This window comes from Lithobates pipiens, unplaced genomic scaffold (assembly GCF_037356315.1).
Source record: "Lithobates pipiens isolate NorthernLeopardFrog02 unplaced genomic scaffold, aLitPip1_a1.2 Scaffold_18, whole genome shotgun sequence".
In the NCBI taxonomy this organism is placed as follows: Eukaryota; Metazoa; Chordata; class Amphibia; order Anura; family Ranidae; genus Lithobates; species Lithobates pipiens.
In genome coordinates this window covers 565,830,834-565,857,306 of record NW_027507758.1, presented here as the reverse complement: position 1 = coordinate 565,857,306, position 26,473 = coordinate 565,830,834, and the positions used below count along the sequence as shown (strand labels likewise).

At 43.8% G+C, this 26,473-nt stretch overlaps 1 protein-coding gene across 1 annotated transcript in view; it reads right to left on the bottom strand.

The window, feature by feature from the left end:
- The window catches only part of SLC35F6 (solute carrier family 35 member F6), a 64,431-nt gene extending 41,768 nt beyond the window's left edge, over positions 1–22,663 (bottom strand). Inside the window, exon 1 of the mRNA XM_077489008.1 lies at positions 22,442–22,663. Coding sequence (XP_077345134.1) covers positions 22,442–22,518 — 77 coding nt within the window. The 5' untranslated portion in view covers positions 22,519–22,663. The remainder of the gene's footprint in view (positions 1–22,441) is intronic.
- Between the last annotated feature and the right edge of the window lie 3,810 nt (positions 22,664–26,473).

The window sequence follows — 26,473 nt, the reverse complement described above, 5'->3', positions numbered from 1 at the left end:
CACATATGTGGTATCATTGCAATTGTCATGGGAAGGAGAATTAATTTTGGGTTGTTCTTTTATTTTTTTTCTCAAAGCTTAACCACTTCAATACTGGGCACTTTCATCCTCGTCTTGCCCAAGCCAATGTTCAGCTTTCAGTGCTGTTGATCTTTGAATGGCAATGCAACACTGTACTCATATGAAATGTTTAGCATTTTTTGAGACAGATTTTTTGATCGCACAAGGGGCGTGATTCTGGAAGGACATTCGTAGACGCCCTACTAGAACGAGAGAGCTGCGCTGTAGCCATCTTTCAGCCATAGCTCGGGGCTGTAGTGGTTAATTGAACAAGTTGAAGTTAGAAGCTGATTGGGACCAGATGCACAGCTGCACCGGATTTTACATAGTTACATAGTTAGTCAGGTTGAAAAAAGACACAAGTCCATCCAGTTCAACCAAAAAAAAACATTTTGTACTCTCCAGTTTTAGAAAATCAACCCAATTGCCTTTGTTTGAACCTGCCTTCCCTCTGGCAGAAATTATACATCTTCTAAATGCTCTGGACCAAGAAAATCAGCATGGCAGCCAGGCAATAGGCATTTTCAGAAGGCAGTCAGCAATGTTAAAGCTTTGCAGTAACTGTGTTTGTGGTATGGAGGTGGCAATGGCTGCATTCGGTACTTTTGATTGGATAGTAGGAATTAGGAAGGGTGCACAGGTATAGTAATAAAGTGTCGGGGATTTTTATTGTTTTTGCAGCAACCAAAATAATAAGGAACCCACATAATGGAACAGATTCCAACCCACAACCACAAGGCAGAGGATGCTAAATAACACAATACTCTCACAGTTTATCCTAATGGTTCAAACAAACTCTTATTTTAAGGGTAACTCCAGTATCTTGGAAAAAATATGGTATATAATTAAAAATATTATATCATATACAATTGCTACATAAGCCATATTATAATATAAGGTTATTAAAATGACCTTTCCTTTTCACTCTGCAGCTGCTGTAATGTTCTGTAAAATTCAATGCAATGTGACAACCTGGAGGTGTTCTGTACACCATTTGTTTATAGAACACCCCCAGAATTGTCATTTCCTGCTTGTGTGATTGGCTCACTGATTTTTCCAGAAGTCTGCACTAAGGTACATGTCAGATTTTGGGCATCCCCGGCAACAGGAATTTCAGTTTTAGTGATCTACTCTCTAAGGGCTGGTTTACGACAGATGCACAACAATAGTAAGAGAAGGGAGCACCTACCTAGCGCATTAGCAAAATAAATGTTATTCCACATTAAAACGACAATGGTTATACTCACATACACAGTGTATATAGGCATTTCACAGCAGAAGCAAATGAGAACAGTCGTTTACAGTTCCAATATGGTAAACTGGTAATGCAGGAAGACCAGGCGTTTGTCCTGACACATTCTCTCCCCCCTCCCCTCCATTTTTCTTTTTTGTGTCAATGTAGCCTTGATCGAGAGAGAAGATTTTTTTGTGGATATGGTGATATATGGGGCTCGTCCATTAGTGGTTATTTGTGCCCACATGGATGAGTGTACCGTATTACATATCTGAGAGATAGACAATGTCATAGGGCAGAAGATAGATAGCCCATATCCTCAGTAAGAAATCATTTACTAGCACATCTTCTCTTTTTCTGTTCATCTCCTTTTTATTTGTGGCCAATAGATGGGAGGAGAGACGGATATCCCCTATCTCTTGATACCAGGTGGTGTTGGTGAGTAGACCTTTAATTTACATATCCTACAGCATGGAGCCTTTATATTGATTATAGGAGGAATTTATAGCCCTCATATTGTTTATACGTATATACAGTGGCGTAACTAGAACCTTCAGGGCCCCGATGCAAGAAACCATGAAGGGCCCCCCTGAACCCCAGCCAGGGCCCTTCCCTCCAGGTCCGGCGGTGGAACTCCAGGGCGTGGTCACAGGTATGACCTTTGTGAGCCCTGTAGTTCCACCACTGGTATCAGTAGTTTTTTTTTATTATTTTTATTTTTTATTTTTAGGTGCCCCATTGGGGGACTGTCCCTAGGCAGGATGGGGTCCCCGTCCCCAGAAGAGATGAGTTCCTTTTCTCCAGGGCAGATGAAGTTACTGCCCCCAGGTGAGAAGGGGTCCCTGTCCCCAGGGGAGATGGGGGTCCCTGTCCCCACGTGAGAAGGGGTCCCTGTCCCCAGGGGGAGATAGAGGGGGTATGTAATGGTGTATGGGGGATGGGGTCCTCTCACTCACCATGACCAAGCTGTAGGCCGCGCACTCATCCATGTTGGCCTGGGCTCCATCCAGTGTGTTGGACGGGCGATCAGCATATCTACCAGAAAGACCTTTCATCATCTGTGTATGACGGGGGAGGAGGGGGGCTGGCAGACAAGCCTGCAGTGTCCTCCGGGCTTCTGCATCTGTGTGCTTAAAGTTTGTTTACCCAGGAGAAGTATGCAGTGCAGTGTGGGCCAGACTCAGGGGGGGCGGGACTCTGGCTGGGGAGAACAGACATCGGACTGAGCGGCAATGCATGGAGCAGGAGAGGGGTACTCTTAGGAGCCGGCCGAGGACACAGGTCATGCAGGGAATGCACAACTAAAGAGCAGCCAGTGCGATAGTCGAGCATGGAGCTCTGCTAGTCACCCTCCACCTCCAGCCACCCGTGTGCATGGTGCACTGGTACCCCTAGCTGCCTATGCTGCTGTCGGCCATATGTAGAGGGGGCTGCATGGGCCCCCTGCATCACAGGGCCCGGTTGCGGTTGCAACTGCTGCACCCCCCATAGTTACGCCCCTGCGTATATATTCAAGAGAAGTTTTCACCATTTAAACTTGGTAGGTGCTATTGCTAATATTACCACATAGAGATAGATATAGATATAGATAAATATATATATATATATATATATATATATATATATATACACATCTTATTGTATCTGAGTATTACCATTTCTGATATGCCCAGTAAATTAATTAAATTAATTGCAGATATATACTACCAGCAATCTCTTTTGCTACTTTATTTATATACCATCCTATTTTCCATTTATCCTTGACAGTTCACTGTCTATTTGTATATCCTGACTTGGTTCCCACACTCACCCGGGAGGGTGCCCTTAGGGGCTTAACCACTTTAAGACCAGGCCTCTTTTTTAGATGTGCTGTTTACAAGTTAAAACAGTTTTTCTTGCTAGAAAATTACTTAGAACCCCCAAACATTATAAATGTTTTTTCAAACCCCCTAGAGAATAAAATGGGGGTTATTACATAACTTTCTGTCACACCGTATTTGCGCAGCGGTCTTACAAGCGCACTTTTTTTGAAAAAATATACTTTTTTGAATTAAAAAATAAGACACCAGTAAAGTTATCCCAATTTTTTTATATTGTGAAAGATAATATTGAGTAAATTGATACCCAACATGTCATGCTTCAATATTGTGCGTCAAACTCTTATTCTTAAAAATCTCTATAGGCGACATTTAAAAAAATCTACCTGTTGCATGTAGTTCCTCTTCAGAGATCTAATACTATGTATTTTATATTTTCTCCTTATAGGACTTTTTTAAAATGATGTTTATGTCATAATAAATTCATACTTTTTCAATACTTGTGTATGTGAGTCTTTGCCATACCACGAGAGTCCATAGCTGCCTCCAAATGTCTGTCCTATTTTCTAATTTATAGAACGATGGTACATTAAGTTTATGTTTTCAATTTGGTAGCCGTATTAAACATAGAGATAGAACATTGACTTTTATATATAATGGCATTGACCTCATCCTATAGGTATACCTGATATGGTCATTTACATACTTTTTATGATTTACAATAAAGGTTAGGTTTTAGTTAAGTGGCCTTTAGGTGCGTAGGGAAGCGCACCCTCGTCTAGTGCTAGTCTAAGGTCCATAAAGACATGGATGAGCGAGTTTGGGGTGCAGGAACTTGATTGACCTCAACCCGATAAATTAAAGCGTAGAACGTGAGTCAGGCCTTTTCGTCCAAATTCAGTGCTTGACCTCACAAATGAGCTTCTGGAGGAATGGTCAAACATTCCCATAGACACACTCCTAAACCTTGTGGACAGCCTTCCCAGAAGAGTTGAAGCTGTTATAGCTGCAAAGGGTGGGCCAACTCAATAATGAACCCTACGGACTAAGACTGGGATGCCATTAAAGTTCATGTGTGTGTAAAGAAAAGCATCTCAATACTTATTTATTATTTATTTCAGGTTCTCATATAGTGCCGTCAACGTACGCAGTGCTTTACATATACATTGTACAATCACATCAGTCCCTACCCTCAAGGAGCTTACACTCTAAGGTAATACTTGAGACAATATAGTCTATGTTTGGTGATGTATGTTTTCTATTGTAACTGAATTGAGAAGCTAAACGAAAAATGCTTTCCTTTTTTTTTTTCATACAGCCCAACACACAATTTTGTGTGCAGCCCAACACACAAGAGTGTGTAATTTAAAAAATGAATGGAGTGGTGACAGGGCCTCTTTAATCCTGTCTTTGAACTTGTTGTTGTTCTCTGCAGTCGGATTGGAGTGACTTTTATTACTGGAAAGAATGCAGGAGATAGTTGACAGAGGAGTCACCTGGATAGAACATGCCAGGACAAGGTGTGATCACAGGATCTCTCTGCCTATAATAGATGGGTAAATAAACCAGCCAATCAGGCGGTACAGATAAACACACTGTCATGTGACCTCGCTCCGCACTGATTGCTAATACACAGAGTTATAGTAAATAACATGGTGACACAGAGGGTGACAACTGATACGTTATCTCTCTACCGTCCTCTAGATCTACAGAATACAAACACCACTATTCTCTAAAGATTTCTTATTCACATTAAGTCTAAGTTCACACCTATGCATTTTTTAGTGCGTTTTGTGGTTTGCAGAAACGCACTACAGTCCATTAACATGGTTTCCTATGGTACGCATTCCCATCTATGCGTTTTTCAGCCGATGTGTTTCTGGAAAGGGTCAGGGACTTATTTTTTGTTGCCGCAGCAGATTGCGTTTTGTGTGTAATGGACTTCAATAGACTCGCAACAAAATCGCATGTTCAAAAACGCAAAATGCACTGCAAAACGCGCGTGAAACCGCATAGATGTAATCCCAGGGTTAGGCCCTGTTCACATCTGAGCAATTTGGAATTGTGGCAGAATTGGCACAATTCTGCCGGCTTTTCCAAATCACACTAAAATCACGATAAAATGAATTTGGGTGCCATTCATCCCTAATGGTACCCCGAATGTGGTGCGATTTTGCAGACACAAAACAAGCAAATATTTTGGCAAAATGCACATGAAAAAAAACAAAAACACACCTAGCTCAGGGCCAAAATGTCAATCCTGAGCTTCTCCGGGGCCGGAACTGCACATTGGCCAGCCTATTCAAGTGAATCTGCTGCCCTATGCATGACACGCAGAATTGCGTGTAAATCGCAAAAATAAAAAATCATACATCAAATGTGAATGGAACCTAAAAAAGAACTAAAGGCAAAGCTTTTCTTTTTTGGATAGAGTAAGGGAGAGTTATGAACCCTGTTAGGTTTTTTGCCATTGGTGTCCAATTGCAGAGGTTTCCTTTCACTTCCTGTCTGATAGCCAGAACTGGAAGTGAGGGGAAATTTTCTCAATGTGAGGAAATTTCTGGCTGTCACCAGAACAAGTGAAGTGTCCCCATTGGAAGGTTTTCCTTCTGTTCCTGTTCTGGTGACAACCCGGATTGTGATTTTCTTTCACTTTCATTCTCAGTGATAATAGTAATTAGGATAAACATAGAGGGTAAATCTCCCTAGAGTGCATTCACACAGGGGCAACACGACTTGCAGCTCGATGTTGGGAGGCAACTTGGACACGACATGAGTATGAATAACAGCGCAACTTGGGGTGGCTTCAACACAACTTGGGGTGATTTACAACATGACTTCAAGTCACCCCCAGGCCAGGCGACTTTGGCTGTGGCCAATCACAGCATAATCAGCTCTCGAGGGGGAACTCCACTCCAAATTTTAAATAAAAAACTGGCATGGGTTCCCCTCCAAGAGCATACCAGGCCCTTAGGTCTGGTATGGATTTTAAGGAGAACCCCTATGCTTAAAAAACGGCATGGAGGTCCCCCCAAAATTCATACTGGACCCTTATCCGTGCATACAGCCCAGCCGGTCAGGAAAGGGGGTGGGGACAAGCGAGCGCCCCCCCTCCTGAACCGTACCAGTACTCAACATGGGGGTGGGTGCTTTGGGGAAGGGGGCACCCTGCGCCCCCCCCACTCCAAAGCACCATGTTGATGAGGACAAGGGCCTCTTCCCGACAACCCTGGCCATTGTCGGGGTCTGTGGGCGGGGGGCTTATCGGAATCTGGGAGCCCCCTTTAATAAGGGGACATCCAGATCCTGGCCCCCACCCTATGTGAATGAGTATGGGGTACATCGTACCCCTACCCATTCACCTGGGGGAAAAAAAGTGTCAATAAAAAAACACACTAGACAGGTTTTTAAAGTAATTTATTAGGCAGCTCCGAGGGTATTCTTCTGACTTTGAGGGTCTCTTCTGACTCCTCCGCTCTCTTCGGCCTCTTCTCCCAGTGTCCGCTTCTTCTCCTGCTCTCTGGCCTCTTCTCCGGGTCTCTGGTTCTTCTCCCAGTGTCCGGTTCTTCTTCCGGGCTCCTCCACTATCTTCTGCTCTTTTGCCGCTCTTTTGCTAGCGATGGCCCGGTCTTCTTCATCGTCTTGATCCCTCTTTTCTTCTTCCGATGTTGACATGACGCTCTCTCCCGCTGTAATGTCATGTGCGACTTGTGCAACGACTTATATAGGCATGAAGCGTGGTCACCGGGTGATGTCACCCGTGACTCCACCCCTTATGACGTCACAGTCCCAGCATGCCCCGGGACTGTGACGGTGCCATCTAGCAGTGGCTTAGGGCCACTACAACTGTTTACTTATGTAATTTGGTATCTCCCTATGTTCTTCCCTGCTTTCCAGTCTTCTCCTGTTTCATACTTGTTTTCTCAGTCAGTGTTAGTTATCCGCAGAGACAAGGCCTAGGCTGGCTATAAGTTTGTTTTTTGTTTTTTTTTCATTCAACCAGCGGGTTGAATGAACAAAAATGAAGTTATTGTCCCATCCACGCATTCAATGTGGATGGGGGAATTCTTCTCCCTGTGGCATTGTATTCTGCCAGTGGGGAGCTTTCCGTGCTGTCAAAATACAATTTTGCTGATAGCTGGCGGCACTGAATAGATGGATTAGATTGATAGCAGCGCAGCCATTGGCTCCCACTGCTGTCAATCAAATCCAATGACGCAAGCTCAGGGGGGGCGAGTCCCGCATTCTGCCTCTATGGACGCCGAATGCCGGGAGCGTGCCCAATAACAAACATGTCGTACTTACCTGTGGCACTTTGTCTGTCGGAATTGTCTACACACGATCGGAATTTAAACGTTCTGATTTTGTTGTCGGAAAATTTCAGATCCTGCTCTCAAACTTGTGTGTCAGAAATTCCGACGGAAAAAGTCAGATGGAGCCCACACACGATCGGATTTTCCGAAAACAAGATTTTCCGTCGGAACGTCCGACCGTGTGTACAGGGCATTAGGGTTTACATAACTCCATGACATGCACACATTGAATTCTGCAATATACTCTTCCCTGTGCACAAGGATTCTGATGTTGAAATTCTGTTTCACTTTAAAGATGGAAGGGGATGTTTCCTATGCTGTAAGTGTTTTCCAGGCTGTGAATGTGAATGAAGCTTTCTTATGCAACTTTGTGTTACGACTGAGCAGAGAAACTCTATGAGCCCTAACGATGACTCAAACCGACTTCTGGCAGTAGTCAGAAGAAACACAAAGCGTTGTGTTACACACAGCATGAGAAATATCCGTCTCATCTTTCCACGCCGCAGCTTATTTTTCTTCTTTTATCAATTTTACTAATAAGAATAACTACCATACATGTACGATGTTACTGCACATGGGGGAGAAACATAATCCCTCCATAACAGTTATGTCGCGTACATACAAGCGGAATGTCCGACAGAAAAAGTCGGACGGAAGCTTTTCTTCATATATTTCGACCGTGTGTATGCCCCATCTGACTTTTTTTTTTTTTTCGAAAATTCTGACGGAGCTAGAAATAGAACGCAACCAATTCCTATTGGGAAATCCGCTCGTCTGTATGCTGTTCTGACGGGCCAAAAACAATGCATGCTCTGAAGCAAGTACGAGACAGAAGCTATTGGCTACTCGCTATTGAAGTTCCTTTTTCTAGTGCCGTCGTACGTGTTGTACGTCACCGCGTTTTTGACCGTCAGAATTTGTTGTGATCGTGTGTACGCAAGACAGCTTCAGTGGAATTCCGTTGGAACTCCATCGGAAAAACCTTCAAAGTTTATTCCGCCGGGAAAACCGGTCATATGTACAGGGCATTAGACATGTGCACAGCAAAAAAAATTATTTTGTTTCTTTAGGTTTCCATTGATTCGTAAAAATTCGTAATTCCGTGAGACGCGAGTTTTCATATTCGGATTTTCGGAACAGTTATATTTTCATTGATACAAAATGATTTGTTGGTTTAGCAATTAATAATTTCGTAAGACACGAGTTTTCATATTCGGTCTCGATCGTTTTTTCATAACAGATATATTTTTGTTGATACAAAATGATTCGTAATTCCGTTAGTCTAGCGATTCATAATTTCGTAAGACACGAGTTTTCATATTCTGACTCGTTCATTTTTTCGTAACAGATATATTTTCGTTGATACAAAATGATTCGTAATTCCGTTCTAATTTTCTTTGATTCTAAATTCGTAATTTTGTTAGCTAATAATTTTCGTTTATTCGGTACACTACTCGTAATTTAGTAATTGTTACTTTTGAGAGATTGCCTTTTTCGTTGATTCGTACTTTCATAGAAAATAACGAATAATAATCCTTTGCTTGCTTTTCTAATAAGTCCTGTACTACTCCAGTCCACTCCCTCAGTCACGAGACCTGACTCAGTCTCCTCCTCAACCTAATCTAAAAAAGATTCAGGAATGCAGTGTGACTCAGACACAAAAGGGATAAGCTGATTGGCTAAAGATATTAAGTAAGTAAGATACATCACTCACTAATACACTGCCCATTCCAAAGAACGATTGGAGAACACGAAATTACGAACATACATATTAACCACTTAAGGACCGAGCCTCTTTCTGAGATTTGTTGTTTACAAGTTAAAAACAGGGTTTTTTTTTCTAGAAAATTACTTAGAACTCCCAAACATTATAAAAAAAAATTTCTAAGACCCTAGAGAATAAAATGGCAGCTGTTGCAATACTTTCTGTCACACCATATTTGCGCAGTGGTCTTACAGGCGTGGTCCTACTTTTCTGAATTAAAAAATAAGACAACATTAATATTTGCCCAATTTTTTTATATTGTGAAAGATAATGCTACGCAGAGTAAATTGGAAACCAACATGTCACACTTCAAAATTGCGCCCGCTCGTGAACAAACCTTTACCCTTAAAAACCTACAGGTTGCATGTTTTAAAGAGGGAGTCCCGCACATTTTTTTTTTTTTTTTAAGTCAGCAGCTACAAATACTGCAGCTGCTGACTTTTAAAATAAGGACACTCACCTGTTCCAGGGTCGATGTCGGCACCTGAGGCCGAACCGTCCCTCGGTCCTCGGATGCTGCCGTCACCATTTTCGGTATAGGAATCAGAAAATTAAGCCTTGCGGCTTCACTTCCTGGTTCCCTACTGTGCATGCGCGAGTCGCCGCAACACAATGAGAATGGTCCACGCTGTCTCTGGAACCCGTGTGTGTCCTAGCAGACAACGCAGCGGGACAGGAAGAGGCAGAGACTCCCATGGGAATCTATGCCCGGAAGTGGGTGCAAATACCTGTCTTAGATAGGTATCTGCACCCCCCTCCCCCTGAAAGGTGCCAAATGTGACACCGGAGGGGGGGAGGGTTCCGAAAAGCAGAGGTTCAATTTTTGTGTGAATCTCTGCTTTAAGTTACAGAAGAGGTCTAGGGCTAGAATTATTGCTCTAACTCTACCGATCGCGGTGATACCCCACATGTGTGGTTTGAATACTGTTTTCATATGCGGGCACTACTCACGTATGCTTTCACTTCTGCACGTGAGCTTGTCGGGACGGGGCGCGTTTAATACATTTTTTTTTTCTTATTTATTTTACCTTTTATTTTTGATTTTTACACTTTTAAAAAAAAAAATCACTTTTATTCCTATTACAAGGTATGTAAACATCCGTTGTAATAGAAAAAAAGCATGACAGGACCTCTTAAATATACAGATGGAATTTTTTTTTTTTTAATATATTAAACACCCTGAATTGGTTGCCATGTTTCCACAGGATCGAGTAGTAATGAGTGTAGGTGTCTGAAGTATGTCCAGTTGGTCTATCAGGTATTAAAAAATTGCAATATAAAATATCAAGACACCTAAACACATAATGGGGTTGATTTACTAAAACTGGAGAGTGAAAAATCTGGTGCAGCTCTGCATAGAAACAAATCAGCCAGGTTTTATTGTCAAAACGTAACTGAACAATCTGAAGTTAGAAGCTGATTGGTTACCACGCAGAGCTGCACCAGATTTTGTACTCTCCAGTTTTAGGAAATCAACACCATTATGTTTATTACATTATTAACCACCTCCCGTCTGCACTATAGCCGAAAGACGGCTACAGCGCAAACCTAATTTGCCGGGAGGGAGTCCATAGACGTCCTCATGTGTTCGAGCGGCCTGCACGCGCCCTGCAGGATGCACACGGCTCGCTCTGTGGTCAGCGAGATCCCGACCCCTTACCACGTGATCAGCTGTCATTGGCTGTGATGTAAACAGAGCCAGTAATCGGCTATTTTTAAAAAGCTGATCACCGGCGGCTGTGAGAGGGACATCAGTCCCAATCGTGGAGAGCCTCTGCAGAGGCTTTTGTGCCCACCTGTGCCACCTACCAGTGCCCACCAGCGCCACCTACAAGTGCCCACCAGTGCCACAAACCAGTGCCCACAGTACCACCCATCAGTGCCCACAGTGCCACCTATAAATGTCACCAATCAGTGCCTCATCACCAGTGCTGCCTATCAATACCACCTACCAGTGCCACCTACCAGTGCCCATCAGTGACATCTGTCAGTGCCACCCATCAGTGTCACTCATCAGTGACGCCCATCAGTGCCACCCATCAGGGCCGTCTTATCAGTGCCTATCAGTGTCGCTTTATCTGTGCCTATCAGTGCAGCCCATCAGTGCCTATCAGTGCAGCCTCATCAACGAATATCAATGAAGGAGAAAAATTACCCGTTTGCAACATTTTATAACAAACTATGAAATATATTTTTTTTTTTCAAAAATTTCTGTCTTTTTTGTTTGTTTAGCAAAAAATAAAACCCCAAGTTTTTGATTAAATACCACCAAAAGAAAGCTCAATTCGTGTGAAAAAAGGATAAAAATGTCCTTTGAATACAGTGTAGCATGACTGCGCAATTATCATTCAAAATGTGACAGCTCTAAAAGCTAAAAATTGGTCTGGGCAGGAGTGGGTTTTTTTTTTTTTTTTTTTTAAATAATTTTTATTAGGGAAAATAGAAAACAATACAGAGAATCGTAACAAGGCACAATCAGAGCATAAGAGGCATACATGCATGTGGATCCCTGGGGTGAATAAGAGCCGAGGACGTAGGATTGGGCAAAGACAGTAAAAATATGAAAAACCGAGGATAATAATGACCAGACTGGATGGATCAGCGACTGTTTTGAACCTCAGGTAGAATAGACGACAAATCCGGCTCTCTAAGGGCCAAATTTCAAATCAGTATAATAACATAGTAATAATAATAAAAGAAGAAAGAAGAGGAGAAAAAGAAGGGGAGGCAAGCAAAAACAAAAACAAACTTGGGGGGACCTGGGGAGGGAGGGGGGGGGGTACATTGGTATTGTCCACAAAAGGATCCTGGTGAGGAGGAGAGTAAATGAATGAGAGTCGGCCTACGCAGAATAGTCACGATGCGGTATCAGGAGTGGAGCGAATCATCATAGATGAAAGAGAGTTGGTCTAATGAGCGTTGGTCGTGGTGAGACATGGTGGCGTTCATGTAGGAGTGGGGTTTAAGTGCCCAGTAAGCAAGTGGTTAATGTGATAGTATGTCCTGATATGGTGTATTTGATCACATAAATGGTATTGCATCGCACCAACAGGGGTAATGTACATCATGATATCATTCATTGTAAATGATGTGCCAACACACCTCCAATATGTATGAAATGCAGTGCAGCACAATGCATGGTGTTCTGCGATAAAATGCAGCTTGCCCCATTTTCGCATGAGTTGCTGTGTGCTTTCAGGTCATTCATTTTGACTGGGATATTTGACTCCCCACAATGCATGTCATTGAGCAGTGGTGTGAATGAGCCCTCAATGTATAACAGATGAGTGATGACTAGCTGGCAGTGTGCAGGGGGTCACATTGTACAACTTGCAGGATCTTCTGCTGAGTAAGGCTGACACTTCCTATAAGGTAGCTGTAACGGCAATGTGGTCTGACTCATCACATGACCATCTGCTCCAAATCTGCTGTCACATACAGTTCTAAAAATGAGGAGAACAGCTAAATTACAGAGGAAATCAGAGAAGTAAGTCAAAGGGGATCCCCTACTCACGCACTGCTTGTAATGGGTAACATCTTAGCTAAGGTCCTGAAATCATTCATCATGGACATAGTACAGACATTCTAAGATCCTGAGGTCAGTTGGAAACACATGATCAAGATTTCCCATTGGGCCATAAAGGATTGCTGTACTAAGAAATGTGGAAGCTGCCATTGCTGACTTGAAAATGCTATCTGCCTGGCTGCCTCTGGCTTCAGTGCTTTTAGATATGCAGATCCGGAAAGTCATTGTGAAGTCAGAATGCCTGATTTGCTTACTTATAGTAGAATAGCTCACTAATGCCAGCTTCCCTAATTTATTAGTACAGATTTCATTTGAAGATCCCATTAAATGGCAATCTCCCAATTTAATGTTCATGTGAGTAACCACAGGAGAAATAGCAATCGGGCAAGTTAGAAGACCTTGCTTGATTGTCATTGTTGTCCCCCTAAGCCCACGTTGGAGATGTTAGAAGCATCCTCCGCCCACCATATGCTTACTAACATCTTTATCCCACACTTGATACACCCACCTTCTGGGCAGTCATGCCCACATCATGCCCACTTTCTGGGAGGTCCCCACCCAGATCAAACCCGCTTTTGGAATGTTCCCATTACTAATACTGCGGGAATCACCTGCTCATAGCCGCCTCAGCTTTTTTGATTTGCAGCTCAGTAAACTCATATAATGGTGATGCTGTAATCTCAGGGATCATGGAGACACAAGACAGAGAGGCAGTACTGTGCCAGCAAATCTGGCATTTTGGCTAAGATCAAGTGTAGTTCCATGTTCTTAACAGTGTTCAGTAATGGTACTTCACCGTCATTCTGACTTTCCGTCTGCCTATATAGTATATATATAGTATGCTAGTATGATGGGGGTCCTAAAGAATCTTCCCAATGGGAAAGAAGCCAAGTTAAGCTTAAAGTTACCCACTGGGTAAAGTAGGGGTCAGGAGTATTTCCCTAGTGTGGAGGATTCTGAAGGCCCAGTGTCTACTGATTAGAACTATGCTACCTCTTCTGGCCGAGCGCCTGAGATAGCAGAGGACCCATGGTATCAAGCACCCCCTAGCCCGGGGGTGTCAGAATAGCACCCTGGGTTGGGGACCCCACCGTGTAAAACTGCACTATGCCACAACACTAAAAGGTTATTTTTTGGGCCGCGCCTCATAGGCTAGAGACTGGGGACATTTTTGTTACCAGACTGCAAGGCCTAGCCACTGCACCCACACGGACACTCTTTTTTGTTTTCTCTTATTTATTTTCTCTTCATGAGTGTGTCACCTGCACTTGTATTTTTCTTTTTCACTTGAATTGTAGACTGTGGGTCTTTGGGCCTACACTGATGTCTAGGGGGAAGAATATGCAGCCCTTAGGTTTCAGCCTCCTTGGGGAAGCCCCTCACCTAGTACTCGTTGGTCAGTTTTGACTGACCATGATGAGTGTGGTCACCGGGTCTTTTGGCTACTAAAGTTACAAAAATTATCGTCTAACAGAATAAAAATGCCTAAGTGATGTAATGTATTGTATTGTTGGAGGAAAACTGTACTGATTAAATGAAAATTGTAAGATCTGGTATCATATGTCAAAAATTGTTTGTATAATTTCGGACAAGACTGTAGTGATCGGCTGTCGAAAAGCTGTATACTAACGATCAGATTATCGTAAAATTGCTTCTATAGTGGTATTTTTCATCCAATTTCTTGATCGTGTGAAGTAGGCTTAAGATGATTATGAAGGTAGATTTTCTTTTTTTATCTTAATGCATTCTATGCATTAAAAAACCTTCTGTGTGCAGCAGCTCCCCTTAGCCCACCCCCCCCCCCCCAACACAGGCATACCCCACTTTTAAGTACACAGTAATGGGGTTTATTTACTAAAGCTGGAAAGTGCAAAATCAGGCTCACTTCTGCATAGAAACCAAAGAGCTTCTAACCCCAGCTTGTTCAATTAAGCTTTGGTAATAAAACCTGGAAGCCCATTGGTTTCTATGCAGAAGGGAGACTCATTTTTCACTTTCCAGCTTTAGTAAATAAACCCCATTGTGTACTTAAAAGTGGGGTATGCCTGTACTTACCTGAGCCCATCTCTATCCAGCGATATTGCAGGAGAGACTGCCCGGAATTCTCCTCCTCATTGGCTGAGAAAGCAGCAGAGCGCCATTGGCTCCCGCTGCTGTCAATCAAAGTCAGTGAGCCAATGAGGAGAGAGAGAGAGGGTGGGGCCTAGCCAGGGCTCTGTGTCTGAATGGACACATGGAGCTGCAGCTTAGCTTGTCAGTGGGGAGGGGCCAGGAGATCAGGGCTAACTAAAAAAAATGAGACTTTAGTATCACTTTAAGTGTGCCTTGCCCCAATCAGGAGTCTTGCACCCCAGGAAAGGGTCCTTCCTCTTCAGTAGGGGACCATATGACACACCCTAGTGCATTTTTTTGTGTGTGTTTCCATACAGTTTTTTGGTACCCTGTTGGTGTTTTGCTTTTGTGGCCTGGGGGCTTAAAAAAAAAAAAGGATCACGGGAGAGTTGGCATTTATGCCTTGTCTACTTCCTTAGGGATGTAAGGTGCTTGGGGTTGGTTTTATCACACCTGACTCCCAAAAACTGTCTATAAACAGTTACAGAGTGGCCCTATGGTATTCAGAAATACGTTGTGCTTTTGAAAGTATTTGTAATGGTAGCTGTTACTATTTCAAAAGTTATCCGTGATCAATTCCAGTTAAAGAAAAGTATGAAGGATTAGTCTGCTGTCCACCATTTGGTCACATTCACATATCTACTGGATAGTTAAATGGACCAGAAACAGAAAGTGATTTTTTTAAATAGGTAAAATGCAAGAAAACTTTTCACCACCCCCACTAAGCAAGTGTAGCACACCCTAACCCCTCATAAGCTTTATACTTACCTAGAACCCAAAGCAAAAGGCCCATTATATTGTTTAGATGGCCGATGACATTAACCCAATTAACCCCTGTATGTTTGGGACGTTTGCCCCAATTGTCTTCTATCCATCTACTAGAAGTGTAAGGGGCTGAACTACATATGCATACTACAGGCAGCTGGCAAAGAAGTCAGAGGAGCTACTGTGGCCACCCTTGGCACAAGAACGTTCACGTTGCAGAAAGGATACAAAAAAAATAACAGAATGAAGCCTGGTCAGTCCAATCTATGGGAAGAGATAGCCTGCAGGGAAAGATGTAATCTACAATGATACATGGATGCTTCCCATCCTGAGGGAAGCCTCTCTGTTTGGGTGGTAAGAGAAATGACATGTGTGGATGCCTCAATAGGCCAGCACACAGATGTCTCTCAGTGGATCCTCTCTCTCTATAGACTTGTTTTGGGTTATTTCGCCAAGCTATTGTGCCACCACCCAAGGAGTGGCTGAATATACAGAAACTTGTTTATTTGAACTGTTTAGTAAAGAAACATAAAATAGATTTACCCATTCAGACATTGTGTAATTCCTGGTTATCAGGGACGTCCCCTGAAATTTTCCTGTATACTTTAGGGATGTGAGGTCCCTGGCCATGGGTGAAGAGTTGGATAAGCCACAGTATCCTCGTCAAACCGGGATAGGTTCCCTTTAAGGGCTTCTAGAGGGGTAGAGCCAGTGGAGGGCCATCCTAGGAGTAGAACCCAAGAGGCCCCATGTTAAAAGATTCATGTGGACTATTGGCCGCCACCAGGGCTGGACTTACCATTGGGCTTAGCTGGGCTCAAGCCCATGGGCCCCGCCCAATAGGGGGCCCTGCCAAGATACATAGCCGAGTGTACTCGGTTCGGCTCCGCTCACAGTCCCGCCATAACACAATAATGGACATAACACAGGGACTGGGAGTGACTGTGAGCCGAGCCAAGTACACTGGGCTACTCTCGGGATTGCGAGAGGACCGAGAGCCGTCGAGATACACAGAACTCTGTATCTCGGCAGCCTTATTAATGTCCATCTGCAGCCTTGCACATCCAGCTGAAGCCTTGTTCATTGTCATTGCAGACTTGTCAGTGTAGCCTTGTCATTTGCAACCTTGCCCCAGTGTCATTTTCAGCCTTGACATTTGCAGCCTCAAAGTTTAAAAATGGCGCTGCCGAGATACAGAATTCTGTGTATCTCGACGGCTCTATTTTTAAACTTTGAGGCTGCAAATGTCAAGGCTGCAAATGACACTGGTGCAAGGTTGCAAATGACAAGGCTTCACTGACAAGTCTGCAATGACACTGAACAAGGCTTCAGCTGGATGGGCAAGGCTGCAGATGGACATTAATAAGGCTGCATTGATGGGCATTTAAATGGAAGTTTTTTTCTTTAAACTTCCCTCCTAAAAGTTTTTTTCCTTAAAATTCCCTCCTAAACTAGGGGTGTGTGTTATACGCCGGCGCATGTTATACGCCGATAAATACGGTAATGTATAGAAGATAGGGCCCAAAAGTTACTCAAGCCCAGAGGCCCCCACCACCCTAAGTCCTGCCCTGGCCGCCACTCACTGCCAGGCTCCAGATAATTAAAAATGTTTAAGCACTGTCCCACCACATAACACACCTTTCTTTACCATCCATGTAGCTCTGTTCATCAACCTGGAGTGAATAAAATTCCAGGTATGGGAATGGTAGAGCAAATGACTCCCTCCCCTTTCTCTCCTGCAATGGGTACTGGGTTGTTGAGGGCACTTCAGAGCTGTCACATTGAGTCAGGAAGAAGGCCCTTAGCCCTGTTTTGACTATAGCCAACTGCCATCCAAGAATTCTGTGGAGGCCACAATAGCATTTTCATCCATTTGCAAGCTATATTAGAGTGACTTGATGCATACATAGAGCTTTCTCTTGTCTGATAATCCAGCACATGTATTTTCCAGCACACCTGACAGTTTCATACACTTCATTCTAATGAATTGCGTGGAGGAAGAATTACTCATATGCTGGAAACAGTTGCAGAAGGGGGATACAAAGTCAACATTAACTTATTTTTCATACCTGACAGTGTGTTAACATCAACAGTCATGAGGATCATGTATAATGGGGTAAAACTCTCAGCATAGTTTGGAGTATTGGGTATTTAATTTGAGCATAAACCTTAAACCTTGAGATAACCTTAGGAGCTCCCCACTAAGCCACTTTTACAAACTGGTACATATTATTAAAGGAACTAGAAGTACCAGCAATCCCCGCTAGACCAAGCTTGGACTTATAGTTCCTCCACTGCTGCAAAGCGAACAGTGGGAGACATTAACTATAACGTGATCGGCATTGTGTGAACAATAAATGATTCCACATACGGTATCTGACATTGTATTATCAGAGGCCATTGAGAAGATCATGTATGAACGGTAAATTCCAAACATGGCTGGAATATTTGGTGCTGACTTTTGGACATAGACCTTGAGCCCGAAATAGATCAATACTTGAGAGTTCCTGCCAGAACTTCAAGTATCAGGAAGCCCTACTAGACTGAACTTGTAGCTGTAGTTTCTTTACCTCTGGAGGGCAAATAGATGGAGAAGGTTGCTACAGAGTGATCCACATTAGCTGCTTCTTCCTATCTAGCAGTGTGTTATTTGGGATCAAGAGAAAAAATGAAGTGGATGGTACTGAAATTTGGGATAAATACATTTTGAGATCTGGAGATGTCACACTATGGCATCACAAATGTTTTTTCAGGATGGGAAGGAAACACGCTATTTTTCTGTAGCTCTCACAGACTCTTTTACAAAATTTACAAAAAAGTGATCTCCTTGGATACATAAGCATTATCAATAAAGACTTTAATAAAGTAAGACCTGATCGGACATTAAAAAGTAAACCCAGATTCTTTACTGCACATTTGAGTATATTTACTAAACGTAGAGAGTGCAAAAATAGTCATATTTCTGCATAGAAACCTATCAGCTTCTAACCTCAGCTTGCTCAATTAAGCTTTGTCAATAAAATCTGGAAGCTGATTGGTTTTTATGCAGAATTGTGACTAATTTTGCACACTCTCTAACTTTAGTAAATAAACCCCATTGCCTTCCCTTAATTCCCATTTGTAACTTCTCCCCAAGGCCTCATACTCAGGGGCGTAAGTATAGGGGGTGCAGCAGTCACGACTGCAACTGGGCCCTGTGCTGCAGGGGGCCCATGCAGCCCCCTCTACATATGGCCGGCAGCAGCATAGGCAGCTAGGGGTACCAGTGCACCATGCACACGGGTGGCTGGAGGTGGAGGGTGACTAGCAGAGCTCCATGCTCGACTATCGCACTGGCTGCTCTTTAGTTGTGCATTCCCCGCATGACCTGTGTCCTTGGCCGACTCCTCAGAGTACCCCTCTCCTGCTCCATGCATTGCCGCTCAGTCCGATGTCTGTTCTCCCCAGCCAGATCCCCTCCCCGCCCCCCCCCCCCCCCCGAGTCTGGCCCACACTGCACTGCATACTTCTCCCGGGTAAACAAACTTTAAGCACACAGATGCAGTGCAGCCCTATGAGAGCTGGCTCCCCGAGGACACTGCAGGCTTGTCTGCCAGCCCCCCTCCTCCCCCTCATACACAGATGATAAAAGGTCTTTCTGGGAGATATGCTGATCACCCATCCAGCACACTGGATGGAGCCCAGGCCAACATGGATGAGTGCGTGGCCTGCAGCTTGGTCATGGTGAGTGAGAGGACCCCATCCCCCACACACCATTACATACCCCCTCCATCTCCCCCTGGGGACAGGGGCCCCTTCTCACGTGGGGACAAGGACCCTCATCTCCCCTGAGGACAGGGACCCCTTCTCACCTGGGGGCAGTAACTTCATCTGCCCTGGAGAAAAGGACCTCATCTCTTCTGGGGACGGGGACCCCATCCTGCCTAGGGACAGTCCCCCAATGGGGCACCTAAAAATTAATAAAAATAAATAAATAAAAAAACTACTGATGCTAGTGGTGGAACTACAGGGCTCACAAAGGTCATACCTGTGACCACGCCCTGGAGTTCCACCGCCGGACTCGGAGGGAAGGGCCCTGGCTGGGGTTCAGGGGGACCCTTCATGGTTTCTTGCATCGGGGCCCTGAAGGTTCTAGTTGCGCCACTGCTCATACTCTATACTTCTCACCTACCTTACCTCTTATCACCCCTTGTAATCCTTTACTGGTACATTCCCCTTTCTCACCTTTCACCCCTCACGTCAGTGTTCTTCATCTATCTTGTTCTGTTCTCATTGCTTGCTGCCCAACCTCTAGTGTGCTGTTTGCATTGCATATATATATATAAACACTTGGAGATTTCTATGTTATCATTATTGATTGTAATATAGAACTCCTTCTTTCATAAAAACTTGAATCAAAAATGTTAAATGGAACCAGAGGTATCAGTAAAACCAAGCTGGGACTTGGAAGAAGGTTGTCCCTATTATGATACTGTAGCCAGTTTCCAAGGTTGGTAGATCTTTATCAATAGAGAAGCTACAAGTACCAGCAAGCCAGTAGGGAACTACAAATACTAATGTATCTGCTGCTGGAGGCCAACTCATTGGACAAGGTTATCCCTGCTATGGCACTGTAGCTGGTTTCTTAAGCTGGTAACCCTCTAGTGGTAAAGGAACTACAAGTAGCAGCAAGCCAATAGCCCTCTAACAGTAAAGGAACTACAAGTACTTGTTTCTCCGATGTTGGAGGCCAACCAGTGGGAGAAGGTTGTCCCGACCATGGTACTGTAGCTGGTTTCCCCAGCTGATAGCCCTCTAGCGGTAAAGGAACTACAAGTAGCAGCAAGCCAGTAGCACTCTAGAAGTAAATATGAACTACAGATATTTGTTTCTCTGATGTTTAAGGCCAACCAATTGGAAGAAGGTTGTCCCTGCTATGGTACTGTAGCCAATTTCTCAAGCTGGTAGCCCTCTAACAGTAAAGGAACTACAAGTAGCAGAAAGCCAGTAGCCCTCCAGCAATAAAGGAACTACAAGTACTTGTGTCTCTGCTGCTGGAGGACAACCAGTTGGGAGGGTTTGTCCCTATTATGCTACTGTAGGTGGTTACCCAAGATGGTAGCCCTCTAGCGGCAAAAGTATTACAAGTACCAGCAAGCCAGTAGCCCTCTAGCCATAAAGGAACTTCTAGTACTTGTATCTATGCTGCTGGAGGCCAACCAGTTGGAGAAGGTTGTCCTTATTATGCTAATGTAGCCGGTTTCCAAAGCTGGTAGCCCTCTATCGGCAAAAATACTACAAGTACCAGCAAGCCAGTAGCCCTCTAGCAGTAAAGTAACTACAAGTATGTGTGTGTCTACTGCTGGAGGCCAACCAGTAGGAGAAGGTTGCTATAGAGCAGGGTAAATAAAAATCAATGATTAAAAAATATATATATATATTAAAAATCGTATTTCTTTATTTAAATGCTTTTTGAAGATAGTTTTTTTTATTTAAGATACATTAATAATTTTGTTTATTCAGCATGAAATGGAGCTTAGATAAATAGCATGATGCTGTATATTCTGCAATATTTAGATTTTAGGTAAACTCATTCAATGAATCCAAGCTCTGCAAGCTGAAATAACATGCACTGTGTGGATGCATTCACACAATATCCATGAGATAAAACAAAGTTCAGGAATATTCCTTTATCCCATTGTTTTGCAAATCTACAGTATGTACGCTACAAACTGTATGATTGAATCGGGTCTGATATCGCTGTTTTACTAACATGACAGCTTTTTTTATTCTAGATAGGAAACCTTAATTTTGTTTGCAAATATTAAAGATTCTAACTATCATCAAGAATAAGTCCTTACATTTAAAGAGCATCCGTCATTTCAGATCCATCATGGCAGCACCTGTTAGCGGGCATCCACTCACCTGCTGCCGCCACGTCCCTCACCTTGTTGTGTCACTGCCACCAGGGTCGGCGCTACCACTAGGCGAACTAGGCAGCCGCCTGGAGCGCAGCCACGACCACAACCTCTAGAGTCCGCCAGAAGGAGGGGGCTCCTGGAAAAGCTTGTCAGTGCCTCTTTCTCACCTGTCACACTAGCCCCCACCTAGCACACTTTTCTATAAAGGGATGTCTTTTTGCTGAATTGGGCTGTCGCTTTGCTGGATTTAGCTGTCTTTTTGCTGGATTTAGATATCTCTTTGCTGGATGTGGGTGTCTCTTTGCTGGATGTGGGTGTCTCTTTGCTGGATTTAGATATCTTTTTGCTGAATGGGGGTGTCTCTTTGCTGGATTTGGCTGTCTCTTTGTTTGATTTTGCTATATGGGAATGTCTCTTCACTATATGTGGATGGTTCTATGCTGGATTGGGCTGGGTTTTTTTTTTTGTTGTTTTCTTTTTTTGCTGGATTGGGCTGTCTCTTTGACATCTTATGGCACATGTCTTTGCAGATTAAAAGAAATGTAGCAGTTTCACGTTTAGATGTTTTAATATTGTCTACTGCTTTTAAAAATGTAGAAGTAGAAGAGGGGAGGGGGGGGGGGGGTGCAAGTAGCTTGTCTTACCTAGGGCGCAAAATATTCTAGCACCAGCCCTGACTGCTGCATCACCAGCCGCCCCATTAAAGTGAATGGGACTGTCGGTGAGTCAACTGCAGGTCAAAGGAGGAGCTGCTGCAGCGCAGAGATGACAGTTGCGCTTTAAAAAATTATGATTTAAACCAGGTTGATTTAAATCAAGCTTTTTAACTAGTGATTTATATCATAATTTAGATCGTTATTTAAATCGACTTGATTTAAATCAAATCCACCCTGCTATAGAGTAGTCTTAGGCAGCGCGCTCATTGTAAACAATAACTGATTATACGTACTTGGCAGACAGCGTGTTAATGGAGCCCGTCACGAGCATCATTGCGGCCAGGATAAGCTGGTACGACGTCCAGGCCATGCTTGCTGCTGGGTGCTCAGGGGTTCCCTTCGATCGAGGCTGCTGGAAGAGGGATGCACCTTGTTTGTGAACAGATTAAATACAGTAGAAGAAAAGACGTTGGTTTCCTGTATGAGCAGACTGTGCAGTCATGTGACTGGCGAGTCAGCTGTAACCCATAGAGGGAGCGTGAGACACAGCCTGTGTGTGTGTGTGTGTGTGTGGGTGTGGGTGTGACGTCATGTGCAGCCACTGGCAAGTGGTTTGTGCTGCCAGTCTCTGCTTCTGCAAAAACAGCTAAAAAAAGAGGAAAAATAAATGTTAAATCTGTTGCATTGTATTGCTCATTTAAAGGATCTGTCCACCCAGATTTGATATTTCGGTGTTTGGTAGATACTGGAGAGTTAAACCACCTGACAGTCTCTTGGTGAAAGTTCTGCACTGAATATAAGGGGCTCCCGCCACCCCTTCTGGTTTTTCTTTTATATTTTGTAGGATATAACAGGATTTGCTGGGAGACACACAAAGGTGGGCAGTGGAATCCAAATCTCCCAGGAGGACAGAAACAGAATCAGGAATTACGTAGATCTCTGGTGTATCTAGGACAGTGATGGCGAACCTTGGCACCCCAGATGTTTTGGAACTGCATTTCCCATGATGCTCATGCACTCTGCAGTGTAGGTGAGCATCATGGGAAATGTAGTTTCAAAACATCTGGGGTGCCAAGGTTCAACATCACTGATCTAGGACATACAAGAAGCCAGTGACGGAATCAGCCCACCATGTTTCATCTATAATTTAAAAATAACACTTTTAGGGTGATCTTTAAAATGGCAAATAAGACAAGATGACAAAGCTGTAGGGAAAACCAAGGAACAGTAAAATCACATTTTCTTTTAATAGTGTGCTGTTTTTTTTTTCTTTGCTGAGTAATTAACTGTGGAAATTCAACAGTTTTGCGATTTAAAGCAGAATGTTCTGCATGTCTGAATCTCTCTCACCCCACTCTTTAGGTTTTGGCAGTTTAGTATTATATATATTTTTTTGGTTTAGACAGGTACACACACACTCCCACTTTTGCTCGAATCACTGCAGTGTTCCAAGTGAAAGTCCCCCCCTCCTTCCCTGCCCCGTCACAGGTCCTAAAAAGCTGCAAGTCCATTCACAAAGTGCAGCATGGCTTGCACATGCGCAGTGGGAAGCCAACTGTGCAACCGCAAGCAACCTCAGCCTGCTTCCCAACGTAAACATGCCAACACCTGGACCCGAAGAAAAGCCGGCTCATGTGAGGACCATGCTGGATCCCTGGACAGGTATGTGTCCTATTATTAAAAGTCAGTAGCTACAGTATTTGTAACTGCTGACTTGTACATTTTTGTTTCTAGTTGAAGTACCGCATCAAAGGGATGGTTCACTTTCACCACAAAACTGCCTATGCAGATAAGTGGCATCTGTAGATTAAAACAAACTGTGCAGCTCGGACTAAAGTTGAATAAAGCCCTTGCTAAAGGTGTAGGTCATTTACATACCTTATGAAGCCTGAATATATTACTCCCAGGACTTTGCTACGTGACGGCGAGGCCTAGTCATCACTGCTCACCTCCATAGGGTTGCCGCATCATCCCTTTAATCCAGGACACATATTAATTACACAGGTTCTGAGGCTGATTTAGAAATGAGTTCAAAGCTATGGCATCAGGGGGGAGAAAAAAAAGTATGTGAGGGGGGTTTAAATCAGAGAAGGAGCTCACTCCTAAGATGGTGGAGGTGAGCAGTGACAACTAGGCCTCACTTAGCAACATTCTGGGAGTATTCCAGTCAGGCTTCATAAGATATGTAAATGGCCTACACCAGTGATGGCGAACCTTGGCACCCCAGATGTTTTGGAACTACATTTCCCATGATGCTCAACTACACTGCAGAGTGCATGAGCATCATGGGAGATGTAGTTCCAAAACATCTGGGGTGCCAAGGTTCACCATCACTGGCCTACACCTATAGCAAGGGTATTATTCAACTTTAGTCAGAGCTGCACAGTTTGTTTTAATCATCATCCTTACCTGCACAGGCAGTTTGTTTGTAAAGATGAACAATCCTGGTCTCTCAAGAAGTGGTCAGGTCTGTTTAAATAAAAGCTCCCTGTATTACACAGATATTTTATCTATGCAGGTGAGCCTTCAGTGACTAATCTACAATATATATATATATATATATATAGAGAGAGAGAGCACTGTATATATAGAGAGAGAGAGCATATATATATAGAGAGAGAGAGCACTGTCTCCCGAAGGAGCTGCTAATTTTAACTCTTTTAGGTCTACCGTTACCTCACTGTTCCACCGTGTCCATCACAGGGGTCCCATTGGAAAGTTGTTCACAGATGTCAGCTCCAAACACTTAGTCTTTTCTTCCAATGCTTTTATTAACAAAATCAAATAGAGGGATGGAGGGTTAGGGGAGATTCAGGTACCTTGCATTGTGGATCGCGGGTACTTCTTTGATCCAGAGGACAACTTCCACAAACTTGATCTAGCAACCACCGTAGAGGCCTCTCTCACTGACTTAGCAGCCGATGCGATGCTCGGTCATAGTCTCTGCCACAGACTTGAAGAGTACAGTAGCATCATTCACAATCCTCTGCCACAGGATTGTGTAACCAATAACTTTTGCAAAGTCAAAGTACAGTCACACAGTACCAGTTTCTTTCAGCCAAGCCGGCAATACTGTGAGGTAGATGACCCGGGATGCGTCCTCCAATTGAGTCTCCAGACTCTTCTTGAGATACCAGCCTTGTTGCTTGGTCCTCTCTGAGAAAAGTCCTCCTCTGGCAAGACAGCACAGGACCACCCCTGGTCCAGTAGGCCCCAGAACTCCTGGGCCTACCTTCAGTGACGAGGCCTCAGGCCAGCCGGCCCGAGACAGTAGAACTGTTACGAGACACACCTTAGGCCAGGAGGGCCATCAAGTCAGAGAACCCCCGGACAACGGTGTCTGTCCCTTAAGTACCCTCTCCCAGAATGCACAGCGGGTAAAGCACTCCCACTGGGCTGTTTCCAGGCAAAGAGGTACTCAATACACCCAGCCTGTTGAATTTCCAACACTGACCGATGATGAGAGCACCCCCCACGGCCAAGTGGAAAACTACACAACACAGCTGAACTAGAATAGAAAACAGAAATTTAACACAATCAGTCTGAGCTAAGCTACAGCTCAGACAAACCTAAATGTATACCTATAGCATCTGCCCATTAGGAGCAGGGTGCTACATACTCCCTCCACTGCAATAGACGATTTCCTCATCGTCTGGAAAAAAAAAATTGACCCTCAGTCCTGAGAGTCGATACCTGAATCCCAAACTTGGATGGGGAAGGAAAAGGGTGAAGTATCAAAGAAATGTAGACTTAACATGTACATACATAGTAGAATTACCCCAACATATATCCCAACACCTAGCTCTCTATCTAAGCCACCCATTCTCCAGCAGCTTGACGGAAGATCCAGTTGCACCTGAAAACAAAAACACATACAGAAACAATATACAAACATCACTGTACAATCAGGAAGCAAAGCCTAATTTCCTAAGAGATGAAACTTTCTTTCCCCCTTTAATATGAAATAGCTAAGTGTGGAAAGTTCAGTCTTCACTGTGCGAACTTCCACCACCTAGTGGCCGAAAAACAATGTGACAAAAGTCCTTAATGCAAGTACTGGAATAGGTAGGAAATCTTGATCCCGAGGTTTTCTGTAATCTGACACTACCTAGCTATATACCCCACAGTCCTTTTAGCATAAAGGGTTCTCTTTTTCCTTTCTCTTTGCAAAGTGACAAACAAGCAGGACAGTCACTATAACTGATCACCAGTAAAAGCGGGCATCGGGCAGAGTCAGGGCTTTTCCTTGTTTATCCAGAGTGGTGATAAAGTAGACAACGTCATCCTTTCCAGGCTGGCAGATGACCACCTTGTCAGCGTAGATG